The following is a 27,592-nucleotide window of genomic DNA, read 5'->3' on the forward strand; positions in this document are numbered from 1 at the left end:
GTCCGCCCTCAGATCTTAAAAAATACTGGGGCTTGAGGGCTGCAAATTGGTATGTTGATCGTCCACCCTCCAGCCATCACACATACCAAATTGCTGCCCTATAGCCTCAGTCATTTTTATTTTATGTAAAGTGCTAAAAGTTTGCCAAGAACACAGGCTCAAAGATTCACGGGCTGCGGCTGAGAGTTTCATGGGGCCGTAGCTGAAAGTTTCATGCAGCTTTATGCGCTGCACAGAAAGCTCTTTTACTTGGTTATGTTCAAGATCAGTGAACGGTCAACGAATCAATTACTTCGGATCTGCAAACATCGAGACGTCGAGAGGCAAAAGGAGGTCATGCCAGGTCAAACTTGTCAAGGAAGGAGAAGTGTAGGAGAAAGACAATACCATATGTCGGTGTAGCGTTTGATATGCACTCCCTAGTCTTTATTATACATGTCATTCCCACTCCCCTCCCACCCGTTAATGTTATACAGTATTATGTACTCTGCATTCTATAGTTGCTTTCATACATAGGGTTTTGACATAATTGTATACTTGGCTTTTAGAGTGCTTGGCATGGCATGGTTTGGTTTGGCTTGGCTTGACTTGGCTTTTAGAGTGATTGGCATGGAATGGTTTGGCTTGGCTTGGCTTGACTTGGCTTTTAGAGTGATTGGCATATCATGGCTTTGCTTGGCGTGGCTTGGCTTTTAGAGTTCTTGGCATGGCATGACTTGGCTTGGCTTTCCTTGGCTTGGCAATTAGCTTGACTTGGTTTGGCTTGGCTTTTAGAGTTCTCGGCATACTTACAATTCACATAGAAACTAGGGAGTGCCTATTATACAGAGGGAGCGTTTATTGCACGTATAATATGGACTGGGGAAGTGCAAATCAAACTTTGAATAACGAATGGGGAGTTACTTTTATACGTATATTAATGACTAGTGAATCCAAATTCAAGGGCGTGCAAATCATATGTGACACAGGCGCTGATTGACCACATCAGTCCCAGCGCTTGCCCTTTGCCCTGAATTTTATAATGCATTCCAATGCTTTATGCCAAGCAACGACAGAAGTCTTGAATATCAACCTAAATCATCCGATCTTGTTATCGATGCAACGGATGATTAGTTAATTGAGCAAACTTCAGTGACCTTGGTAGTTGTAACGCCAGAACAACTCCAATGATTAATGAATCTATTTCAAGAATGAATTAGTCGTTGCGATGAGCAGATGTTGAACCTTTCCCTGCTCTCCAATGGAGGGATATGTCACCCATCAGGATAAAAGGGTTGCACGCAGACGGATTAATAGCGACATTAAGCTATCAAGAGAGAGTAACATTATCAGCAAAATGTAAAGAAACGCCAATAAATGTTATTTATAATGTTTCCTTTGCAGTAATTTGATAAAGTTATCTTGAAACAAAGACGTGAAACTAACTGGACACATGTTTCTCAAGGAGATTAGACATTGCAAATCCTAATACCAGGCTACTAAAGATGTCGTGAACTTTACTGTAATATTTCATATATTACGTATAATATAATTTCATATATTACGCCTGATTTAATTCAATGTTGCCAAAATATGTAGGTATTCCGGAAGCTGCGTGTTTTACCACGGTGAAATTCTTGCTCACGAAACTGTTTAAATCGTGAATATCATTCTTTATTAAGGGGTTCAGTGAATGCGATTGTTACCAGGGGAAAATGTGATGGTAAATAAGCCTACAAAGCAAAAGGAAAAGAAAAATTCATTTGAAAAAGAAAATCAATTTTACTACGTACTACATTCTAGAAGGAGGGCTTAACATTGCATCACCCCAAGCAATACACGGTTCAGTATAGGTTCCCTCTTATTCGCAGGAAGTGATGTAATTTGGGTTAATGTTTGATCTAACGCCAGGGTTTTATAATGATTCTTAGATAGAACAAAATAATAGTTTGTCTTCGTTAGATTCTTGTTCGATGGGCACAACACATTCTCTGCCAAGAGCAAAATCAATATCTTAAAGTTTCACATATGAATCCAGCAAAATAAATATGGTACATGGTATAAAAATACGGATTTGATTGCATTCAGTATTGTGTGTAACGTATCCCATGCACTTCATAAAAACAAAGATACTTGAGGCGTAAATTAAAATGTGCAAACTGTGCTATTTTTCCTTGACTTCCACTTCCCACATTCCTGCATCTGTCACATGCAGCTACCACGTATTTAACCAGGATGGCTTCATCGTTATTTTTATTTCACTCTCAACTGTGCTTCAGTAATCGAATCATTTAGACGGGTGCAGGAGTAACTGTAACGGTGGCTGTTCAACAGCGGGTACTTTTCTCGCTAAGTCGAACGTCTGATTCAGATGACGAGCTGATAAGAAAAGTCAGCCTTCAAAAGGAAAGAACATTTAGTTCCAGTATTAGTGCTACTAAAAATGCATTTTTACATTTATCGCAAAAGGAAATAGCTGTGGTTTAAGGGTAATAACATTCTGATTATCTCAGCTTCTAAGTCTTGGCAAAATAAATACGAAGCAGCCTCGAATTCTGAAATATACTTTAAACTTGTTTTGATAAGGCCGTGACTATTTTTGGCCACAGATGGCAGCACCGTCTGTCGTCTCCTCAGTAAACAGCTGCACAGTCATGGCGGCTACAAGTGGTGGAGTCGAGTGGAGCCAAATTGTCAAGCCAATTTTGGCTGCTTCTTATGGCTCCGTGAACAAACAGGACTTGCCGGAATTAGTGAAAGCCATTGTGAAAAGGTTGGTAGCGAGTCGAGTGTGAAATGTTGTGTGTTTATGTGTATATTTGCCGAATACCGTCGAGAACTTTCTTCTTCCTGCATTGTTGTCGGTGACCTGATAATTTATTTGCAGTGCATATCCCCATCCTTATATCTGTATAATAACGTTCTTGAAGTGCTAACGTGTTACTCTAGGCAATGAAAGCCCTTAATGCACTCGGGTTTTGTATTACATTATTTCTTAAAGATTCATGACTGCTAAATGGTGAGTTATTAACCCGTGACTTGAGCTAACGGGTAGGTAGTCGAGTTGAATGCAGAACTACAAACGAAAAGGATGATAGAATTAAAGTTCCTGTGCCTTTGGTCGTATTTGATGAAAGGTCCTTCGAATGCTGGCTTGCGAAGAATATAGCCTAGATTACCTTTTGGATGTCTTATCCTATTTCCAACAGTGGTTCCCAAACTGGGGTCCGCCGACCCCTGTCGGTCCAGAAGGTCCTAGGGGGTTGGCGACATACTAATGAGAAATTATGGTTCAACTCCAGAAATATAGGCTAGGTACATATCCTAGTGTCGGTGTTATTCATTTGTTCATTACTTTGGTGTGCAAGCAGCTAGGCTACAGCTACCTTACACATCTTGATGAGGTAGTACATCATTATTTTATACATTTACGTATACTTGGTGCAGGAATTTGCAAATATCAAATGTACTATGTTGTACTTAATATCCTGGTATGGTAATGATAACTTTTGATTGGCTGGGGTACTTGCCTGCGACTCATCATATGTTGGGGTTCTTGGTATGGTCGAGTTTGGGAACCACTGGCCTAGCACACCTACCTATAGGCTAGGATACAGGCAAATGAACTCAATATCTGTGTGTACTAGTAATCGCTAATCCATTCTAGCCTGAGACATGTGATTTAGTTGTACTTCTGCTTCTTGCAAAGTGGTATCTCCTTTTATCTGGTGTCTGATTCCAATTGGTAGTTAACCCTGTCTCTAGGATATAGGGTAAACAATTCACAGACGAATCCACCATCAATCACGAATGGCCGGGTCCTATTCACTCAATTAATTTAGGTTGGTGAAACAAAATAACAAATTAGGTACAACTCAAAGCATACCATTCAAAAAGATTGAAGTTTTTGGTCAACAGCGCTATGTGATATACGAAAGCCGCCAATACAAACTAAAATAAGCATGTGACGGCTCTTGTCGTTAAATATGTTTTCAAGGCAGTTTTGAAATCCAATATGGCGTCTATCGTGTGGCTGGCCGGTCTAATCACGGACTGTCCACCATCTTTCCCAGCCTTCCCAGCACTCATTTGAACAATGTTAGCGTATATATGTAACGTTTATTGATCTTACTTAAGATTGCAGTTGTAATCAGCCCAATAAAACAACATTTTGTTGCCTATATTAGTGAAACATTTATAGACCAACAAACCCATGTGTCAATTGCTAATCCAGAGCTGGGTATGTAATTAGTCTTAATTTCAATTAGTTGTGTAGGGCTTTTTTATCTCACAAAAATAACCTACATGCACTGCTATGCTATCATTTCAGAATGAGCATTTAGAATTAAATGAAACTGTGTATAGGATAGCTTAATGATTTATTATCCATTTCTTCTCAAAATGATTCTTGGTCCACCAGTCTACAAGCCAGGATATGCAGAACCTGCCTTGGCTGTTGCATGTCTTGGTCAACAGAATTATCCTAACCACATGTTCCCAAGCTCTCTTACCAAGATGGAATACCGACTGAAGCTAATGAGGTGGTTCTGCCCCTGGGTCCTGTATACAGTAGGATCATGTCAGTCATTAACAATGCCTAGTATCCTAACCTCACGTTTCTTCACTAAACTTATTGGATCATTCCTAGATAGTGACCTCCAGCAAAGTTCAAGGGTTGTTATCTAGTACTAATATTTCTTTGTTTATGTTTTTATGGTCATCCCCAACACATTTGTACTAAACACGCCCCAAAAGGTGGATACATACCAGGTTAAAACCCTTCGGGTTCACTAGGAAAGATCCCTTATTCATTGACGTGAGAGACAGCCTGAAAAAAATTAAACTTATTCCTAGTTGCTTTTGTCAGTTATTTGGTTTTAGTATCTTTCAATGGTGCAGTGAGAGTACTAAAAGGTACTGAATAAAAGAGCTATTGAGGGTGATGTTGGGCAATTGCTGAGCAGGCACACATGCTTGATTAAATTTAAGAATAGAGCATGAAATTTACACTGCTCTGTGTTGACAACACTTCATAATATAGAACGTAAGAAGGTAACTGTCATTCAGTGTTTTCCAGGTCGCACACATTAGAATATGTTGCTATAATGTGTATACTGAGTTATTGAGTGTTTTCTGGTCATCAGAATTTATAGAGTTAATACTGGGATTGTGGGATGCTTAAAAATATGTTCCTAGACAATACTACAGTACATGATTTCCAGCAGTCAGATATCATGGTTTAGCAGTGGAAGCAGAGTTTGTCATATGGTCTGGAATGACTTGGAAGGTTCTCTTGTGTCTCAGCCAGTGCTTCTGAACACTGAGTGGCCATCGACATTCTTATACTATACTGATTTTTATCAGGAGGGAAATTTTTCTTGTTTTGCTGTCTATTGGGTGTTCTGTTTGTCATACAAATCAGTCAAGTGAAAGAAATTGCTTTGGTTTCTGTTGTCATAATATTTTTATATGCATTTTTGTATGTTGAATTACTTTTGTAGATTTCATATGTAATTTGAAATATGTTTCTTTTTCTTGCAGCAAAGAAGAAATTCTTCACCATGAAGACCAGTATGAACCCTTTTATGCTGCCTTTTGTGTTCTCGCAGCTGATTACTTGGCCAGTAATGCCCATCAGGGTAAGTTACTTTTTCAGAATTGCCTAGCATAATAACATGAAATCTAATTGTATTCTGTGGTAGAGTTGATTACATCCATACAGTTTGTTGCTAGTTTTTTCCTGCAGCTTTTTTGTCTCAAGATATTTGAATTCATCTCCTGTCTTAAATCGTATTTTATATTTCTGTTTCAGAAGAGGGCAATCGTTGTAAGTTTTCATTTTGCCTTTATCTTTACTTCCTGCTTGCACATTGGGGAGTGATCCATGTTTCATGAAAAAAGTCTGAAAATTCCTAACCCAAATTAATACGATCCTTTATGTACCATGTAGGGCAATCATTAACTTCAAATTTAGCATATTGTATACCTTTATAGTGATGAGCCTTTGATACTGGAAAGCACAGTTTTCCATTACTATTTTCAGAGGAGGTTCTACTTGATGCATAATGAATTATCAACTTAGTGGTGAGGTGGGCTTCAAGAATTCTGCCTCACATAGTCTCATTTATATTCTTTATTTATATTTTTGGGGTGGGTCTGTAATAAATATTCAAGCAATAATTACTATATGAATACTGTTGCCTGGTTTAAGAAATTTTAGATAGTCATTTTTATGAGGTCATGATTTGTTATCAGTTGCCTCAGGAGAGGTTATTGCAGTTACCAAAGATCTTGGAGGTTTTCGCTTTAAATTTCTTTTTCATGCCAAGTTTTCCTTTTACATTATAATTTAGTCTAAATTGTTCCTGTGGGAATGCAAACCAGGGGTTTTTATGTAGGGTTATTCTTCATTACAAACTCGCATTGGTTGTTGAAACTTCATAACAAGGTAATTAATGGGTGTTAGTGGGACAAGTAATTGTTCTCCCCCACTCATGTCATTATCAAGCTCTTTTTCTCCTTCCATGATTTTATAAAGTTGTGCTGTGCTTGACTTACCATCAAAGTGAAACTACTTTCATTTTTTTAGAAATGTGGGTGTGATGTTTGTGTTTTTTGCTCAACATTGGGTTTGAACAAGTAAACAGTGTAAAGTCTGAAGTGGGTGTTAAGCTGCACTGTTGTTGGTGTCAGTGTAACCAGTTTTATTGTTCAGTGTTGGAGCTAGAATGGTCTGGCTGGTCTTCTTTGCAGTGACAAGGTTCAACAGCAGGGGAGGAAGGCCAAAATGTTTGCCAGTTTCTTCGGAGGATTATTCCCACTTCCTTTACTGTTGAAGCCCCAGAAGTCTCTTTCCTTCAAGATGGTTACAGGCCAACACTTATTTTGTTTACCCTGTATGTGCCATGACTTACTTTCCATCCTTTACCCCATTTTACTCTTGGGAAGTCACCCACTAGACCTTAGACCTTTTCCTCATGATCTCAGGTGGCTGGATTGTGTAGTCTCCCAGCTCCTTTAGGACAAAAAAAAGGAGTAATCTTACCTAAGGTACTTGGATGAGTAAGCAAGTTACCCTCTCATCTTTCATGTTTATTTTTTCCTCGGAAAGGCAGCAGTAAGGACAAGTTGGTGATTAATGGGTCTTGGTGCAGGTAGACCTAAGAATTGGTCTTTGTGCTGCAGAACTTTGGTTCAGAAGGTGTGACTACCTCCTCTCACACTTTTACTAATTGTGGGGAGAGCTTGTGGTAGAGCTGTTATCTGTACCCATCAATTTTGGATTGACTTTGTGTTCTAGCTGACTTCCAACCTGAGCCGCCCTATTTGTAGGGTAGCACTTGGTTCTCCAGCCTTCCTCAAGCGCAAGTTCTGTGGCATCACACTGGTTTCAGGGCCCTGTCAGTGGTGGTGCATCTCTGTTCAAGATTGTATAGAAGATTACCGGAGTCATTGCTCCTCTGCTCACGATAGTGACTAGGAGCGTGGCATTAGTTGGTGGAAGTTTGACTTTGATTTGTAGGAATAAATCAGATTTTTAAAGCAGTTTAAATTTTTCTATCGAGTACAAACCAAAGCCTTTTATCAAAATCCACTTCAGCCAAGTAGTCCCTGATGCCAAAGGAGAAAGTGCTTGATTACAGTAGGTAAGTTGTGGTAACACCCACTCACCCACATGCCTCCAGTTAACTACTTGGTTATCAAGTTTCAATGATTTATTCCAGTTTGAACTGAGGAGTACTCCTATATGAAGGGCTCTTGATTTGTATACCCCCAGGATAACAAGTTATTTTTGAAATCTGTGATTTTTTTTTTCTTGTCATTAACATGGCCTGGAGCTTTCAGCTCATGCTTTATGACTATGAACTTAATTTTTTAAATTTGGTCTAGTTTTTTATCTGTTTTTAGCACTTGTCTTTCATCACTTCACTGTCTGAATCATAGTGTATTTTTTTTGCATTTCCTTTTGAAAGTAGAAATTTCTGTGTGAATGGGTGTTATAGCTCCCATTTTTATATACTGTACGTACTGCACTTCATGGCTTAATTAATTTATTTGCATTGGATGCCATTATTGTGCTGTATATGCCTAGAGTTTTCATAAATGCATATAAATTTAATTTGGTTTATCATAGCTTTTATCATTTTCAGTTGCAAAAATTTTTGTATGTATTTTTACTTTTTATGGATTTATGACACTAATTTTTTGTACCATATGTATTTGACATATTTTTTATACTTTCTGGCTGTTCCTCTGCTCTGTTTTCCTCTTTAACTTTGCTCCTGTTACCATGTCTCATTTGGTTTGAATCCAAAGGTCTGCATTTGGCTTCCTGTTCACCTTAACTTGTGCCATCACCTTACCTAATCAGGACCTTTATTCTATTTGACTTACACGTTAATAGATTTTTAATTAGTGTAGTCTTTTTCTATCCCATAAGGTAAGGAAAATTTTCACAATTATAATGAGGGTTATTGTTGACACTGCACTTACAATAAAGCATAACATAGATGATTCTCCTTCTTTCATCCAAAAACATATATCAAGTATTGAAAACTAATCTTTGAAAGAAGTTTTATCAGAACTTTGATCATTTCCAGTTAATGTAGTTACGTGTAAAATTTTTAAGATCTAATGTAATAATTATGAACAAACCCTTCATGTGTGTGTCCCCTTAGTTAATGTTTATAAGAAAAAAGTAACGTTGTTAGAATGATTACATAATTACTGTACTGTAGATGTGTAAGTAAAGTCAGCAGTATGCATATTGGAATTTGAGGGCAAAAGAAACATTCAGTGGTTTTAAAAATGAAGAGGTGAAAGTTACCAACTGCTTTTACGAATGTTGTCTATTAAAAATGACTTCATACTACTGCACTACCTGATCCCAGATACATATTTACAAGATTTCTTTCTATGGAAACTGAATAAAATGTATGTACATTCAAGTGTAATACAGCCATTTTCTTGAATATATAATGTAAAAGGAAAGGGATGTCTTGAGAAAGAAAAAGAACAAAAAAAGCTGGGAGTGACAATCATTGTGTTGGTAGACACTGTGACACTTATATGGATATGTGACACACATGGATAACACACCACCTAATAGTTCCAGGGAATCTCTCCTATCTTACTCTATGATGTGTACTGTACTCGAGTGTGAAGCTTAATTTACCTTTCAAACTACATGTAGAGGCTTTGGGCAATTCTTTTCCATTGGATGGACGTATTCTGTGATAAAGTTTTTGTTTGGAAACATTTACACCAATGCATGTTGTAATCACATTTCCAGAAATAGAAAAAAGATGCAGTAATCTGCATTAGTTATACTGCTGTTTTGGTCTGCCCCCATTTCAGTTAGGAAATAGTTTCCTTATATTAAATGAAGTGTAGAGAACCCTTTTAACTGACAACAGGTGTAAAGTTTTTACATTAATTCTTTTAAATCTCTCCCCCCCCCCTCCTGATCCCTTAGTTTTGGCAATGTTATGTTAAAAAATCTAACATATCCCTTGGTTTTTGGTTTTATTTTGTGCAGTTGGGTGGTATGAAATTTTTTCCTTCACCTGAACTCTATTTATGGCCAGTATGAAGAATTTAAATTTTTGGTTTTGTATTTTGTTTTTTGATTTTTCAGTTACACATTTGCTTTGAATTTGTTTTATTCAGCTAGGGCTTTAAAATATAAATTTTAAAAGTGTAAACCAGCTTTTGGATACTTTTTTTCTTCTTTTTCTATTTTATACACCATACTAGATACTGTGTTATTGCTGGAAGGCAAGACCTTCCCTTGAATTTTCTCAACTTGTCCTATATAATTTACAGAAACTCATGTAAATTTCTCTTTGTATTACTCAATTGTAAACTCAGAACTGGCTTTTGTTGTCACTATCACAATTGTGTTGATCATTAGGTCATTAAATTTGATTGGAGAAGGCTCTTATTAATTATTAATGGAGTAATTAATAAGAAACCCTTTCCCATCTGACAGTGAGTGTTGGAGGAGTGAGCCAGGCAGTGAGTGCTGCTCGAGTTTTGCTTCAGTTTCTGTCAGGCCGTGTTGGCACGCCACCCACTGCTGTAACAACACCCGTGCCATCGTCCACATCAACATCTCCTTCAGTCACCACAAATACTACACCTACCTCAACACCCCCAACTACGACTCCCACAATCACTACAAGTACCGTAACTCCGACCAGCACCAGCACACCAACAGCAAGTAATGGCGTCACATCAACGACCACTACCTCTGCACCATCAACCACAGTCACAACCACCAGCACTGCAATTTCATCCGCAGAGTAAGTTCAGTTCATATTCCATACTGTAATATAATTAGGTTATGAAAGTATCTGGTGAACAGACCTATTGCATTAGTAAGTTAAGTATTTCTTAGTTTAACCAGACCACTGAGCTGATTAACAACTGTTCTAGGGCTGACCCAATGGATTAGATATTTTTACATGGTTAGGAATCTAATGGTTACTCAGCAATTGGGGCCTACAGCTTATTGATCTGAACCACATTATATTGAGAAATAAATTTCTAATCACCAGAAATAAATTCCTCTGATTCTGCGTTGGCAGAGTGGGGAATCGAACTTGGACTGCCAAATCAGTAAGCAAGCAATGTAACCCACTCGTCCAACTAGGAGCTCTGTTGCATTAGTAATTTCACAGTACAACATCAGAATTGTAGGTTTCTGTGATGGGAAATTTAGTAGATTTTAGTAGGCCACTTAAAAATATTCTTCATATTGCATTAAATATGTGGGAAAATTTTAAAGAAGGATTAAGGGAGATGCTGAAGTAGGGTGTTGAGCCTTTTTTTTATATATACTTACACATACCAAAATTAATTAAATTGCTACCTAAGGGTTTTCACAGATATCATGGTAGTGGTGTCCAATCACTCATGCCAGACAGTTTAAGAGGTTATTAAGAGATTTTTAAGGTTTGGTCTACTGTCTACTTAGGTAATAAGCTTTTACCAGCTAAAAATGCACTTTTGTTTATATACAAAACAAACTTTCGGTCTTAACATTAGGATAAATACTCAGCGCCAGCTGGAAACCGGTAAAGTTTAAAATAATTGTGTACGCAAGGGACTATTGGCATCTGTGCTTGGTCACGAGACATGTGGAGCCACCCACATACCCCCCATTAACTCGTGACCCCGTTATTTATTTTCTTACCTCCTTTAAGTAAGGACGTGCTTTGCTCCGTCCTTTTAAAGCTGGTTTAGTTTGCCCCCTGTTGTTTTCAATGTATTGTTTTGAATTCCTGGGTATGTGAACTGAAGCCTTCTCATGCTGCGAGACTTCCTGGATATCACCAGAAATTTGTCATTTTTACATATATAATTGTTTAAGTACACAATTTTTTTGTTGCCTTAATTGAATCCTAAGTATACCTTGCACACAGTAGAAAAAAAATTATAGTATTGTGGAATGTATAAAACTATCTTAAAGTACGCTTACATAGTATTCACGTAGGATGCACACAGACATTAGTGTATTCTTTAGTGTTACAGGCTGTAAACCAATTATCACAACACTACTTATGGATAAGTGTAATCAGTAACATTAATGATCACTGAGGAGGCTTGGAAAGGCCTGTCACATGGGAAATGAGACATACGTACATTGTGGTTTGCCCTCTTGAATCTTTATCTTGTTTTTAAGTTTTAAGGATTACCATGAACAGTTTGTGACTTTTTTTCTTTTTTTTTTTTTAGGGATGTATCCTTGTACTTTAGGAATTAACATAAGGTGAAAGCACATGGTTGGATGGTTTGGTGGTACTAGGGAACAGTAGTAAAATAGTAGGTGGTGTTCATAGGTTAGAGGAGGGTATGGAAAACTACGTACTAATAGAGACCTGCCTTTAGATTTAACTCTGAATGAGAGGGGAATGGTTTTGCAAAGAACTTAATTGCAAAAATAGGAGTTTTATGAAGTAAGGAACAAGATGGTTATCTTTTTGTCATTCCAGAGTCAGCAGTGAAAAAGAGAAAATGATATGTGTCCATGATAAACATCTCCTAGCGGGCATCAAAGCTTTGTGCCGTGGGTCAGGAGCTCTTCACCGTGCTGACCAAGCTTCCTTAACAGCAGCCATGAAAGCAGCAAAGCTTCCTCCACATATCAAGACTGTGACTCCAGGTACTCCTCCCCCTCAAGGTTTGTTATTATTTTGCCATAAGGAAGTGGAGTCTGTAGTTTCCTTTAACTCTGCATTGTGTATGTATGGTTTTCTTTTTGTACTTTGCTCATTGCTCATGTGATTATATTGCATTTTTGCTCTTGTGATTTTGCAAAATATTAATTGCCTAATTAATCATTTCTAAAGGTAGCTCGGTTAAATTTTTGTGACCTAAAGGAAGTTTTTGTGTAATACTCTTTAAGGATATAACATTAAAGGTTGCTTTTTAGATTTTATTGTGTTTTACAATGCTGGGTATGTGAGTATGGTAGAGCTCCTTTTCTTCACTGAGTTTTACTTCGATAGCTCAGTGAAGTTTAAGAGGTCTGCAGAAATTGAACTTTAAACATATGCCTCTTTTAGATACTGTACTGAATGCACGTCATTTGTATAATGTAGTAAGCTGCACTCTCAAGTACAATTTTTTTTTTATTTTGATTTTAATTTTAACTGTTGGTTGGGTTGTAGTTGCAGTACATTTACATTGTGTTGGGTTATAGTTGCAGTATAGCTGTTATTTGTCTGAATCTGGTTACTTTTTAAATTTACACATCAATACGATGTGTCAATTTTTTCTTGTTGGAATTTGGCATTGTAAATAATTTTATTGAAGATGCAATGAAACCCCTTTTCTATGTGTAAACTTGGATGCATTGTTGAAAATATTAAAATTTAAGCTTTAGAAGGACTACTGTCCTCAGTCAGAGGGAAAGAAACTAAATTAATTTCATTCCCTTTGATGAGGAGAACAGTAATCCTAGAGAAGTTTAATGATGTTAAGTTTAATTTTAACAATTTACCGAGATTTACATACAAAAAAGGATCTCATTTTATCCTTATCTGTAAAGAACTAAAGTGTTCCTCATAGTCTGTGTAGTCGCCTTTGGTAAGGTGTGAATTATAGTTCGTTTCAGTTCCTGTGTAACTTTCTCGTCATGGAAGTTTGATGAGGAAAAGTATTTGTAATGTACGATTGTTTTCCAGTTATGAATAGAAAAAAAATTGAGAATGAGTACCTGAACTGGTACTGCATGCTAATTCAGTTAATTGCTGATAAGTGATGTGATATTCTTGATGTTACTTTATCTTACTTGTAAAAACGATAGATATTTTACCTATTAAAATGCACATGTTACATAATGTGAAGGGAATAAGAAAAATTGTTGCTAATACCAGTATATCCATTGAGAGTTCCTTAAAGGATAGCCATTCATTGTCTTTTGAGATAGTCGTAATTGTGGTTGACTGCTACTGTCCTGTTCCTGGCGATGTGATATCGGGACTTGATTTGTAACTGATTAGTTTCTAGATGTAAAGTACATGCATGTGTTATAAAATGATTTTTTTTTTTTTTTTTTTTTATACTGGAAATGGGCTGTCATCTAAGAAATGTCCTTGATCCTATTTTGCATGTTGTTTTGTGTCAGTTGATGTCACCTTTTGCAGACATAAGCAGTTTTCATTTACCCTTTTTTCCTGTACTGATTGGAGTCAACAGAGGAACTTGGTACAATATTTCATGTATGAGTACAATTAGAGGAATGCAAATACTGTACTTGAAACAAATTATTTTCAAGTCTTGCATGTGCATGGAGTTTGGAAAAGATGTTCCCAATGTAGTTTATAGTTTGTTTAGGCCAGAGAGTTGAATATTAAAGGAGGCAAGAAAATTTCAGTTTTTCAGGTGTAATTGGATGCTGGTAAAGACCAAGAGATAGATAAAGAGTAAATTGTACTATTGTGGCACATGGTGGAGTTAGTGGGAGCAGCTGATGCTATTTGGTCTTTTTTGTTGGTAGAATGTGGACTTATTAAAAGGTGTCTTACTACATTCTTTTGGTATCGGCTGCATTGCTTTTCATCTGTTCCTTTAGGTTTTAACCACCTAATATTCTATCTTCTTTAACTTTTCCCTGCTGTAATTTTTACTTCTCAAGATCAGATCATCAAGGCAACTCCTATGAGTCCAGAAATGTGGTGTCTTGTGAAACTATAATTGCAAGTGAAGTCATTACTGGAAACAGGGCTCATTTCTGGTTGCTTGGCCCCGGCTCTAATGCTATTCAAATGCTAATATCTCCAAAAGTATTGAAGATGAAAGACAAATTCTTTTGGCAGATAAAACTTTACGTCTTTAAATGTCATCCAATCTAAGATTTATTTTAAAATATATCATAAATTCACATTTAAGTTGTTTTAATTATTTTTCTTTAAATTTTTGCTTCAAAGTTTTTATGAACAGAAACATTCACTTTAACTGATGGATAAACAGTTCATGAATGCATATAAATTTTTGCTTCAAAGTTTTTATGAACAGAAACATTCACTTTAACTGATGGATAAACAGTTCATGAATGCATACACCAGAATTTTTTCAAAGGATTCGGCAATCTGGTTTGCCAGATATCCAGCCCTGAATGTGTATTTGCCTCAGCTATGCACCCATACCTCGCCTATTATTATGTGTTTAATAGAATTTTTTAACCATATTTGGTATCTTTGTAATGAGCTAAACACTGTGTATAAAATATTAAGATGTACTATCTGAATAAATTGGATTCAATATTAACCCTTTGATGGTTTAACTTTAAGCTTCATGAGTTATTACCTTTAGGCCGTCCTACTGGTAATAGTGTAATAGCTAGAATGTGGATATTTTTTGTTTGAATTACTATGATAGTACTAGTGTAATGAAACCACCGATATTCCCGTTTTGCGTTGAGAAATAAAAGAAAGCCAATTTAGTTTAGAAGTTGACTTATGTTGCTTGCCACTTTTATACCATTCTCTGAGAGTCCTAATTCTCTGTCATTACATTTGCATGTACATGAAGAGGAGATTCATACTGTTGCAACTATACATGATGTTAAAAGTTTCCTTTTCCCTTTTGGTAAGAGTTTGGTTGTAAATATTTTGCTGTGGCATATTTTGATTTCAAAATGGGGTTGTGTATGGGAAAATAGCAGTACCTTCAGTCACATAAGTTTATATATACAGTGGTAGATTTTATTGATACTAATATTTTACTGATTTTATCACTAAAAGCAACCTCTTGTTATTTAAAAGTTTTGTTCAGATATTGCCATTTATTACTTATGAACAAATTTTGCAAAATTCACTTGAGATCTTCTTATGGTTGTTTTATATTGACATACTTGACTCAAGCACAGACTTCCTCAAACAACAGACATGGTAATATTCATATCATATTCTTCCAGGAGAGAAGGAATCTCCCATATCCAAAGAAATGAGGCGAGGGCGAAGTGATCCTAGTGCCATTATTTTAGAACAGCTAGTCTCTCCGTTACATGACATTGGTGGCTCAAGGTCACGGCCACCGCATGCTCCAACACCACCTGCTCATGCTGACAAAGACACTGATGGACCCCTCACTGGAGTGTCAGACTCCGGCTTAGATATGCGGGTGAGTGTGGTTTGTGAAATTTGATGAAGTAAATTGTTTTTTAAAGTTGTCTCGATGATTGGTCTGAATTTGTGCTCATGGCTGTTAATGACATTGAGACACACCTTAAGAGCTTTATTGTATTATGGTGGTCATTGATTTTACTGCCTTCTATTTATTTTATATATATTTTTAGGTTTTATTTAAATATTAAAAGCCTTAGAATCCAAAGATGATTTTTTTTTTTACAGTGGGATACCCTTTACTAGCATAAATAAAATCTTTGCACCAGTTCTATGTATGTCCTTGATGTCTTAATAGATAATGAAAATGGCGTTGGTGCTGAAAAGTTAGTTTTTCTTTTTAAATCAGATTAAAATTATAAGCTTTTATTCATGTCCTTTCAAGATTATGATTTTTAAGTTTTTTGAAAAGTGCAAATCCTTGAATTGATGTTATATTTATGTTTGTACAATTGAGTTATGATCAGCAGCACTCTAATATTAGCTATAATTCTTTGTAAATGTTCCTCAGAATCTGTTTGCAAGCCGTTGCGTGTCTGCCTTACAAAGCTTAGGAGGAGGGGAACAACTGATTGATGTTTGTTTAAAGCTCCCTACCATAGTGAAGTATACACAAAGGTACAAAGAACTATTGGAAGGAAAAGGTCATGGATTTCCCACTAACGTATCGGAAGCACTTGTTGTTAAGGCAGGGTATGTATTTGATAGAAATATTTTCTTACTCTTTGCTCAAGTGTTTGGAATCTACAGAAAGTTGTACATATAACAAAAGCATTTATTGTCCATAATCTTAAGTGTATAGTAAATGTAAAATGTTTTAATTACTTTATTGAAGAGATCCCTACTATAAGTTTTAGAAATTTCTTATGTTACTCTGTCATTTATGCCTCACTTCACTGTCACTTTACAAAAACATACTTGATTCAAATGGTATGATAAGTTTATTTTAATGTAATTTTTTATTGCAGGTTAACTACTGTTGTTATGGAATTGAGCACAGTTTGGAGAATTATGTCCCTACCTCTTCTGGAACCTCTTAATAGCACACGTCTTCAGAAGCTTTCAACAATAGCAATGGCCGCTCTGTTGGCCTCTTTAACTGTTGCAGTTGCAACTGCCATTATTGCAGTTGCTTCACAAGCCTCATCATCGTCTAAGGTTAGTAACCCCATGTGCTCTCTCTCTCTCTCTCTCTCTCTCTCTCTCTCTCTCTCTCTCTCTCTCTCTCTCTCTCTCTCTCTCTCTCTCTCTCTGGGGACCCTTATCAGAAATGTAATTAATATGATATCAGAATCTTTATGTATATGAGTTTGTGTTTGTGTGCGCACGCAGTGCCATACCCATGATTACTGGAACTGGGTTTCTAATGCCTAGGCCCCCTCCAATTGCTGGAGCATTCCAGCAATGTAAGTTATAAAAATAAAAGTCATCGAAAGCCATTATCTTTATCAATTCAGCATTTAGTATTCTGTAGTGTAACTTTCAAATTTATTTAACAGACGCCACCACCACCTCGTGAAGATGACCTGGACACGGCTGCGCCTGCTATTGCTGAGAAGGCGCTAGATTTGTTTAATGTGATCCTTAATGCAGTGCGCTCTTCAACAAGAGCAGGTGGCCACGTAAGTTCCATCTTATTCTTTCCAGTTTAGAAGTTTAACAAAAACATATACAGTCCTCCAAGTAGCACTGTCCCTTTGTTCCTAAACAGTACCTCTTTTTGTCATTTTCTTTTCATCCTTTCATTTTTGTTTTTCTTCATCTTTCATTTTTGTTTTTCTTCATCTTGCTGCCCACCATTTTTTCTGGAACTGTGTATGACATTTGACAATCTGTATGGAGCAATTAACACACATTCATCATAGTTTTATAGTCATCGAGGATTTCCCACGCTCCATCTCCTCAAACTGGCTATATTTGGTCAGTGCACTGGATTTGCTTGTTACAGTAACTTATGATAACTTTATTGAAAAAAATAGCTTGGAAGTTGACCAATGGTTCCTATTTCTCCTGAGATGAGGCAGCATAAGAATACAGCTGTTTTTCAATCACTTTCAAACCTTTCTTGAAATAATGTTGTGACATTTCTGCTGTTAATCTTGATAAGTTTAGAAGCTTGTTTTGCAAATCATAAGTTATATAAAACACATGATACGCCTATGTTGTGACAAACTAAATAGTTTTGGTTTATATCTGCAAGAGTTGAGTTTTGGCAGCTGTTTATTTTTTCTTTTGAGGAGTAATGGCAAGACTGAATGAAATTGGTTAAGAAGTCACGTTAAGCTGTTGGTCCCATTGCTGAATAACCACTGAGTCCATGCAATGAAAAAAAACATACAAAAACTGAATGAAAAAAATTTGATTATGCAAAAATACATACTTAATTTTTTATTGTTTTGAAAGTGATTTTACCCTATTGATTTCATTCATGTAAAGTAATAAATAGAGGAGAAGGTAGTTGGTAATTTAGAAATCTGTGAAAAAGTAGAAATGGTAAAAAAAAGGGAAGCAGAAGCAACTGTTTAGGCCAGAGTAAGTGTACAGTATGTATATGGTATACCTAATTCCTGTTAAAAATTTCATAACTATATGAGCAAAGGTTTTGCTTCATGAATAGTTCTCCATAGGAAATTGACTCTCCAGCTTTCACTTCTCTTAGAATAATTCTTTTGGCTGAACCCAATGAAACTAGAAATGTAACTCATAGGGCTCACTGAACCCTGTGAAAATGGTAAGTGTACTAGTTGTGAACATAAAGCAAAACGATTCTTCAGAATTGGTGTGTGAATGGATAACTTAGATGTTCTTCACATCCAGTAGGCATTACTTCAGCTATATAAGATATTTCGCAAGGTAATTTTAGCATTCTGTGTCTTATTTTAAAGGGATTGTATCAAGTAATTTGTTAGATTGAGAACAAGTTAAAGCTCACCTTTATACTATATATTATTATATATATATATCCTTTTTCTAATACAAAAGACTGCTGTGCTTGGGTTTTCATGCAACAAACAAAATGGGTTATATTGTGAGTAATGGCTTTGTGATGAAACAAATTGATGTATTTTCAGTATTCATGATAATAGGTAGGTCTGTAAAAGTTCTTATTTATTATAGTAAACCAAACCACTTAGCTCATGCCTGTTGTGTTAGTTTGTAAGCTGTTTGTGAAGTGCCATTAATGAGAGAGTATGTTTAATGTCTTTTGCAGCATGTTCAAAATCTTCAGTTGATGGGATCATGGCTAATAATGACTGGGCTTCATCAGCTGATGCTTATTGTTTCATCTACTGTAGCAACTCAAGACAAGAAAGATGACAAGGGAAGAAGTCCTAGCAAGAAAGATTCTGCTTCAGCAAGGATAAACTTGACAAAAGTGTATGTGTTATTGTATGTTTGGTAACTTAGTATTTTGTTGTCATGTTACCAGTTTAAAGTGAAAATTATTTTGGAGATCACAGAAAGATTATTTGAATTTTTTTTTTCATTCAGTCAACAGGGTTTTGGTGTAGTATGCGTAGCTCTTGCATCACAAGGCGTAACCCTAATGACAGGACTTCTTGAAGATGTGAAAGTTGAAGGTTGGACACCGCCTCGACCTCCAGAGCCTGCTCGTTTAGATCCTCTGGAAACTTACACGGCTACTGAGCGTTTGGCTCGACTGTTTTCTGCTGTGCCCCTCAATCAGTTGCTATTTTATCTTGCTACTATATCATACAGAAAGGTAAGGATTCTGTAAGCATATTTTTCTTTAAAAGTATTATTTTCATGTGAAAAATGATCTAGTTGAAGTGAATACTATATGAAGGAGTGCCAATTTTCCTACAGGCTTGCAGTTTGAAAAGAACTCACAGAGCAATGGGAGAGGGGGATAACTTCAGTATATCCGACTCGACAACATACTATGAAGACGATTTTTCAGAAGGTAGTCTTGGAGAAGAAGGCAAGTTACTTTATTTTGAGCCTTTTTTTTTCTCTATGTGATTTTTATCCAGTTATACGTATAATATTAAACTGGATAATAATGGCTAGTGTTCTTGTTGGATGACTTTGTAAAGTTTTTCATTCCATTTGAAGTACTTATTGTACCAGTGAAACCCTGATTTAATAGAATTTATGATTTAGTATTATTGAATCAGTTTTCATATGATGCTTTTGGGTAACACATGGTGTAATGGAATTCAGGAATAGCTTTTAAGTAATCCCAGTTTGCTGTGTAAGATAAGTAACTTCTTGACCCAGTATAATTTTTTTTATGTTGGGATATGTGAATATTTTATTACATTTTCATAAAGCTAGTTTATAGCAAATAATTTAAATACACAGTTTGTTTGACCACCTACCCTTTACTCATATACAGCCAGCATAACCTCTAGAACTCCTTGGTCTGTTTGTTTGGCTATTATGACTGTTAGTTTAGTTTGATGAGAAAATTAATCTAAGCCTAAGGAGAGGGATGTATGCTTTTGAGTTCTAGTAGTAAATACTGAAGTAAAGCCTAAATTTGCATGCTGGGCATTATCACCTGATGCATAAATAGCATTGTTGTGGATTGTGTTATTGTGCTGGTGTTGTGGTAGGGTGTAATATGGCTGTCTTAGTAATTGAGAATTTTACAATTGCCGCAGATGATGATTCTGTTATTATTGGTTCGTGGTTCGAAGAGCCCAGCACTCCTGGCGAAGGAGGTGATGATCCTACATCGGCAGCAGCACAGGGTAATAGTGATTCTTCTTCCTCTCCGGATGATTCCCAAGCAAAGACGCCACACAGACACAATTCTGAAGTGACAACTATAGTCCCTGAAAAAGGAGAACCACATGGCGGGGTAAATATATTCTTTCAACTTCATGCTTTTTATAGGTTATGCTTTGATTAAAAATCTTACTATGAAGGGGTTCTTAAGGTTTACATGGTGATGTCAAAGGTTTTGTCTTTAAGAAGCTATTTTAGGAAAAAGGTAACTGGACTGATGTATGTACTTATGGGAATTTTTACAATTTAAGACTAGTTACTGTATTTACTGTATAGGCTTTTTCTTTTTAATCCCATGAAGTAAGCAGTTAATCATAAAAAGTAAAAAATTTTCCCATTAGTGTCCATTACTCTTGTTTATGAAGTAAGAAACATGTTCTTTCATAAAAGACAATAGAAACTGAAATGTAACCAGTATTTCCTATATTCCATGCTTATGAAAACCTTGTGCATATAAAGTTTTAAATTGAGGACTGGCATATCTATTGCGTACAGCCCATGACTTTAAATAAAGGTTATTGTAAACTGAATGTTGATGTAAAGAACTGGCAAACAATAATTTGAAGCCAGGAAAAAGTATCCTCAATTAAATTAGGCCCTGAAACATAAAAAGAATTTTATTATAGGAACTACAGGTTATATTGAAATTTTAGGATAGCTAGAATTTATCACAGTATTTGTCCTATCATTTATCCTGCATCCTGCAAGCACCTATCATTTTCTTTTTCCTGTAAAAAACAATTTATTTTCTTCTTAATTATGTGGATTGTAGACAAACTTTTGTATTTCATAACTATTCTCAGAAAAGAAAGCCATTTTGAGTTAATGCTTTTGAAGCTTAATGTTAAATGAATTTTAGAATTAATTGCAGAATGTCATGTTTTTCCTTACAGTTCATCTCCCTGGCTTCACATATTTTCTTACTGATGAACAGTTATCTTGTTGAAAGTGAGTGTGCATATGTTCAGCAGTACGTTCGAGCAGGATTGGCTGAAACACACATGGTTGTTCTAGCTGCTATCATTCGAGATCTTGACAGAGAAACGACTAGATCTGATTCAGGTACTGTGCCATGTTCAACAGGGTGCTCAGCCAAATTTTTCCCAAATTAAAGAAGAGGAACTTCTGTGTATGAATATGATGTGGTTTCCTAAATATATATATAAGCATAGTTATTCTTTCTTGACTTGTTTTGATGGTTTTAATGGCTTCTCATGTTATTTTGTAATAATTGTATTTAGCTGGCAAGTTTGTTTCTATTTCTTTTACAGGGAGCTTAACTGGGTATCTTGGTCCAGTTCTTGGATCCTTGTACGATGAATTTTCATATGCATTGTATCAGTACACCCATAATGTCATCGCCTCTGGCCTTTTGAGTGAGACACTGCAAAACACCTTGCTTGGGCAACTAGGAGTGTCTCCTTGGACTCCAGATGGAGACTGGTCTTTGCAAGTCCTTCCCCGGACATTGACAGTATTAGCACAGGTCAGTATAGCTCACTGTATTATTGACATTGAAAAGATTTTGACTTATTAAAATTGTGTATGACATTTTTATGACATATTTTTTAATGAAAATTTGAAACCAAGCTTGAAACAGTATTCACTGGGAGATAATGCTGTTTGTAAATGGACCTTTATTGCTCTTACTGACCTGTATAGTTGTGCTATTGGGTCATTCATGTTTGCACCTTAGATATTCACGTTTACAAACTTGATGTTAGTCACACTTCTTGGTTTGTGTCCGTAGATTGAATAATGAAGAAAGCATGATAAGGTTATAAGAAAGATATTATTCCATCGTTGCAGATTTTGTTGTTGCGCCAGCGCAGAGATAAAGACGAGTTGAAGTGTGATTCCGACACTGCCTGTGTACTTATCTGGCAAAGAGTTATCTCTACTCTCACCAAATCTGTTAGTAATCCACCGGCACCAGAAGCTGAAGTAGAAGGTCTGTATTTCCCCCCTGATATATGAAGTATACCGGTATTTTGTATCATTTAAGTTTTTTGTATTCTTCAATCTTCATGTCTCACTATTTTTGTGGATGATTAAAAATGTGTGAATGGTATGTTGTAAGCTTTTAAATTGTTAGTAGTTAATACTGCCTAGTTCTCACTACATTGTACATTTCCATGGTTAAACCCTGACGTGAATTAGCAGCAAAGATTTGGTTATAAAGTGTATTTTTAACCAAGAAAAATCTTAGCAGAATTACCTGGGATATGTGTTTTTAGAAATCATGTTTGTAAAGATTGAGGCTATTTATAAAAGCATATACAGCAATGTTTGTAAAGTAAAAGAATATTATGCTTCATTTGTTAGTTCACAAACCCAAAACACTTCACGAGTAACAATTGCAAATCTGCTGGTTAGTATGATGATGGCTGCTTCTGTAAGAATTTTATTTTCCTTTAAATTTTTATTTTTATCCTTTGTTATTCTTCCAGATTTGAATGTTGAACATGCTCAGTTGTTGCTGTTCTTATTCCATTCATTGCAACTGATGCAGAAGAAGAGTGTACTACTAAGTGTAGCATCAGCTGTGGTAAATGTGTCTCCTGTCATTTCAACACCGATGAGGGACACTCAAGTTCTACATTTGGCACGGTTACTGCTCATTTTTGATTACTTAATGAAAAATTTGTATGAAGCTCCACAAGTTTTGATTGAACAGGTAATATTTCAAAAATTTATATTTTCATACAATCAACTTACCTGTCAGAATATATACATAGCTAAGACTCCGTCGTCCCCGACAGAAATTCAAATTTCGCGGCACACGCTGCAGGTAGGTCAGGTGATCTACCGTCCTGCCCTGGGTGGCAGGATTAGGAACCAATTTTCATCTGTTTTCTATCAATGTTTTTTCTGTCGCTTGGAATGTAAACAACGTTTTGCAGTTCCTCCTGACTTGATTTTTGGATTTCATCGCCATCGATCTTCGGGCTATCTTTTGCAGGGAAGTTACTGGATCTTTGGTTCGGCATAGCATATTAATTTGTTTTGATAACTTTGGCTTCGAAAATTTCGAAGAATTGTTTACGTGTAACTACCGAACTTTTCGGTAGACAATCAATAGTTAGCAAGAAAGGAAAATTTTAATATTTATTCATAATAACGTGTAGTAAATGTTAGAATTGATTGAGCTAACTTCCTTCTTGACGATGTAAGGGAAAGAATAGTTACGCTTCCTTAGAAGTTTATATAGCTCTCGTACTAACGAGCAGTTAGAGCATTAACATTACTAGTAGTGTGGTATCCTCATCTCCTTCTTACTTCACAGAATCTTCAAATTCATATTGCAATTTGAAGACAAAGGAAGGTAGCTCTAAATACGAGCTATTGAAAGGTAAGAAGTGATTTTACTGTTAGTGCAGTAGAGGGTGCGTTCTGTTCGGCTCTGTTTCGCTCCCAGGCCTAGACCTCTTCCAAGCTCACATACCCAGAGGAGAAGGAAAGTCGAAAGCCTTACGGAGGTTATGGAGAATCCCCACCGATCAGGCGTCCCCTCGGCAGGATCTGTAGATCGTCCCAGACTGCCAAGTTCGCCATTGGCAAAGGCGTCCTAATTAGTAGAGGGTGCGTTCGATCGGCTCTGTCTCGCTCTCAGGCCTAGACCTCTTCCAAACTCACAAGCCCAGAGGAGAAGGAAAGTCGAAAAGCCCTTACGGAGGTTATGGAGAATCCCACCGATCGGGCGTTCCCTCGGCGGGATCTGTTAAAACGTCCCAGACTGCCAGGGGATAGCCATTGCAAAGGCCAGTCCTTTAAAAAGTGCGTCTGTTCTTCCGTTTCTTCATCTTACATCCGAAAAGACGAAGAAGAATGTACATGTTAGAAGTTCGGACGATCTGGCTCGTTCTCGAATAAGAGAACACTGACTCACTGAGCGAGAGGCTGAGAGCCAGCCAGCAAGCTAGCGCGAGCCACGTTCCAACAGCCAGCAGCGAGCCGCCGTTCCAACAGACTAGCGCGAGCCGCGTTCCTCATCAGACTAGCGCGGAGCCTTCGTTCATACAGATAAACGCGAGCCGCGTTCCAGCAACGGAGTGAGAGCCGCGTTCCAGAACTTTTTCTTGGCGCAAGGCGCCTTCAAAGAGAAAACAGGCGGCTTAACTAAGGAACCTTATAGGAGAATGGCAATCAGAAGGATACTTCCATTGAACGTTTTCTGGCAAGAGGCTCGTATAACAAGACTAGAGGCGCTCGGATCTATTAGGGTCGCACGGGAACCTTCCACGCAAGCGGAACGTTCCAGGAGCGAGTCTCCTTTCTAGCGTGCGGAACATTCAGGCGCGCGGAACTATCCAGACGCTAGGCGCTAGGCGCAAGGATCCAGACGCCAGGCGTCAGAAGATTTCAAAAATCTTCATTAGAGAGAGAGGTCAGTCGCGAGACTCCTCTTTGAATTTTTAACTTGAACAACTTTCCCCTGGCAAATGTGCAAGATGTCGCACAGGCGGCCGTTGCTTTTGTCAGAAGGATTCTGATACTAAGAGAAGCCCCTTTTCATTATTCAGAAGACTCCTTTGTTAGGCAGTTCCTCTCAATGCGGACTCTCTCCTTCATCCATGCTCTTCCCTCGTTTTTAGGAGGCAAGAGCTTTGGGAGTTTTTCTTAATAAGATCTCATCGAGTGTTTTGGGTATGATGGCTGATAGAAAATATCTACTTCCTTCCGTAAACCCTAGCAAAAGTGATGAACAGGAATTCTGTCTCTTCCGCGATTATGAAGAAATCACGAAGATTTAAAGAGTTCCTTGATTAACTTCGTTCCTTAAGGATATATATATATATATATATATATATATATATACTTTCTATCGTTCTATTAACGAAAAGAACGAAGATAGTAGAAGGTAGTAGAGTTTTGCTGCTGATGAGAATACGATACGGTCAATTCATAAACACATACCGTAGTTACTTCTTTTCTGTGCAACTCAATTACAAGTATCCTTCTACGTCTTTCCTAGGAAGGACTACGCTTAAAGGGATTGTTAAGACTACACCTACTTAGCTTCTAGATTTATCGAAGTCTTGTTTCGCTTAAATATGCTTTAATAAGAACTTCCTGAAGTTCGATAATAATTTTATTAAATTCCTATTAATTGGAGTAGCTGGCAACTCTGGAAGAGTAAGCGGGGACTGCTTTCGCTGAGAGCCTGAGACCAACGCAGTACGCCTATGCCAGTTACTGTCAGTACCATGTAGGTGTCAGTCATGAGCGGTCGGGCGAATCTCTCTCTCTCCTGCGGGAGGGAATAACTTTCCGTATCTCTCCCTACAATCGCGGTCTTAACCTCGGATTGAGGGGATAGTTAAGCTAACATAAATAAATATTGTATGCCTTTTGCTAAGAAGCTTTCAATAAGAGAGATAGTACAACCTTTCAATGCGGTTTACGTAGGTAACATTATTAAAGGATTCTATCGCAGCAGAACATTATATTATGTAATGCTCTCAGGCTACGAAAGCATAGCTTATTAGAGTACCTGCTCAGAAGAAGATGGATGAGTCGGATGGGAAACATTCTCTTTGGGACAGAACTTGTTTCCCTGAATGGACTATACTACGCATATAAAGTTTTTTCCTACTAAGAACGGAATTAACATGTGAAAGGATGTCGGGTACCATAAAGGCAAAGCTGTTCTGGCACATAACATAAAAAGAATTAGAAGAAAGCGCCAGTCTGGCGCAACGCGCCAGAAGTACCAACCTGGCGCAATGCTCCAGAAGCGCCAGCCTGGCGCAAAATTTGCGCCAGAAGCGCCAGCCTGGCGCAGCGAGCCAAGAGCACCATCCAAGATTTTCTCGTTTTAGCGAGTTATTAACCTAGGAGCCCAGTAGACTCTCAGACATCAAGCTCGGTAACGGCAAGATTCGTTCCTGATTTCGTTACCCATTTAAAATCACTTAGGCCATTTACCACGACACTCTCATATCGCATAGAGCATCGAGAATCTTTTTTCGCTCCTATTCGCGTTAACAAAGAGATCCTTCTCGATCGACGATAATAACTGTTAACATGTTTAACATTTATTGGGAAGAGTTGTGAGAAGACGAACAGGCTTCCTATAGGACTGCTTCCTTTTACCTTACTTCTCCCCGATTGAAGATGAACGTGGGAAAAGCTTCAAGGAAGATTATCTTGCCAGTACAAGAGCAACTGGCCTCTTTGGTGGGAGTGTTAGCGCCTCGTAGGAAGGACGTTGCGCTTCCAATCAAGAAGTCTCGTCCTCTCTCCCCTGCGAAGCGAGAGGCGTCATGCAGACGTGAAGCTTCCAAACATATCGCAGAGGCTTCGGTTTCGAGAGCGAGATCGGGAGAATCTTACGGAAGACACGTAACGCCAGAGAGACGTGAGACGTCGTCAAGACATGAATGTCTTTTAAAGCTGCTTTTAGACGCGAGGCTCCAACCAAAATTTTGGCGCCAGTTAGGACGCCTTTTGAGAGCGAAGCGTCTTCCAGGCGCGAGGCGCGTCATCCAGACGTCAGCAGCCACACAAAGGGAGGCGTCAGCCAGGACGCTTGGCTGACTAGAAGCGTCATCCAAGCGGGAAGCGTCATCCATTTATGGAGAGAAGCCTGGGCTGTTGGCGCCTTCCAGGACTATTAAAGCGGGGAAGAGGAAGGAATATCATTCCCTTAGCCCCTCTCCTTTTATGGAGTTTTCGTCTCCTCCAGAGGAAAGACGTACTGAATTAGCAACGGAGACTCATCTAGACCCCGAGTTAGAAGTAAACTCGGAGGAGGAGTTTCAAGGAAGAGAAGGACTGTCGAACTATAATGTTTTGACAGCCTGCTTCTAGAGGAGTATGGAGACGACTTGACTCCTGCCTACCTCCTTCTCCGCGCTCTCTTTCTCGAGTGCAAAGACGAAGAAATCTTCGTTTTTTTCTTAGAATGAAGCCCGCATTTCGATGAAGAGGGCTCTTCAGTCTTTAGACTCTTGGATGAAGTTGAAGAAGGTGTTAGTTAGAACGGTCTTCTGCATGCCTCCAGCGAGACTAGCTGGTAAAAGAGGCATTTGATATCAGACGGGAGAGAATAGGGGTATTTCTCTTCCGTCTACGTCAGAAGCGAACTTTTCGACCTTAGTTGACGCTTCACGTAGACAAGGTTTGAACTCTGCCCGTATAACTTGGGGCATTCAGAACTGGACCATCTCCTCAAGGGACTCTTTCATGTATTGGAAGTTTTCAACTTCTTAGATTGGTCCCTT

The 27,592-nt window shown here is 37.6% G+C and overlaps 1 protein-coding gene across 6 annotated transcripts in view; it reads left to right on the forward strand.

Moving 5' to 3' along the window:
- The first annotated feature begins 2,350 nt into the window (after positions 1–2,350).
- The window catches only part of LOC135207971 (E3 ubiquitin-protein ligase UBR4-like), an 84,073-nt gene continuing 58,831 nt past the window's right edge, over positions 2,351–27,592 (forward strand). For 2 of the 6 annotated variants that reach the window (XM_064240002.1, XM_064240004.1), the window contains exons 1-16: positions 2,352–2,752; positions 5,521–5,618; positions 9,971–10,283; positions 11,976–12,163; positions 15,404–15,609; positions 16,123–16,304; positions 16,580–16,769; positions 17,111–17,233; positions 18,823–18,989; positions 19,104–19,335; positions 19,440–19,554; positions 20,240–20,435; positions 21,259–21,428; positions 21,638–21,852; positions 22,176–22,317; positions 22,817–23,043. In XM_064240002.1, the coding sequence (XP_064096072.1) occupies positions 2,589–2,752; positions 5,521–5,618; positions 9,971–10,283; positions 11,976–12,163; positions 15,404–15,609; positions 16,123–16,304; positions 16,580–16,769; positions 17,111–17,233; positions 18,823–18,989; positions 19,104–19,335; positions 19,440–19,554; positions 20,240–20,435; positions 21,259–21,428; positions 21,638–21,852; positions 22,176–22,317; positions 22,817–23,043 (2,928 nt within the window). In that variant the 5' untranslated portion in view covers positions 2,352–2,588. Of the gene's footprint in view, positions 2,753–5,520; positions 5,619–9,970; positions 10,284–11,975; positions 12,164–15,403; positions 15,610–16,122; positions 16,305–16,579; positions 16,770–17,110; positions 17,234–18,822; positions 18,990–19,103; positions 19,336–19,439; positions 19,555–20,239; positions 20,436–21,258; positions 21,429–21,637; positions 21,853–22,175; positions 22,318–22,816; positions 23,044–27,592 lie in introns of all 6 variants that reach the window. The other 4 variants (XM_064240003.1, XM_064240007.1, XM_064240006.1 and 1 more) reach the window with 3 other exon arrangements.

This window comes from Macrobrachium nipponense, chromosome 34 (genome assembly GCF_015104395.2).
Source record: "Macrobrachium nipponense isolate FS-2020 chromosome 34, ASM1510439v2, whole genome shotgun sequence".
Taxonomy (NCBI): Eukaryota; Metazoa; Arthropoda; class Malacostraca; order Decapoda; family Palaemonidae; genus Macrobrachium; species Macrobrachium nipponense.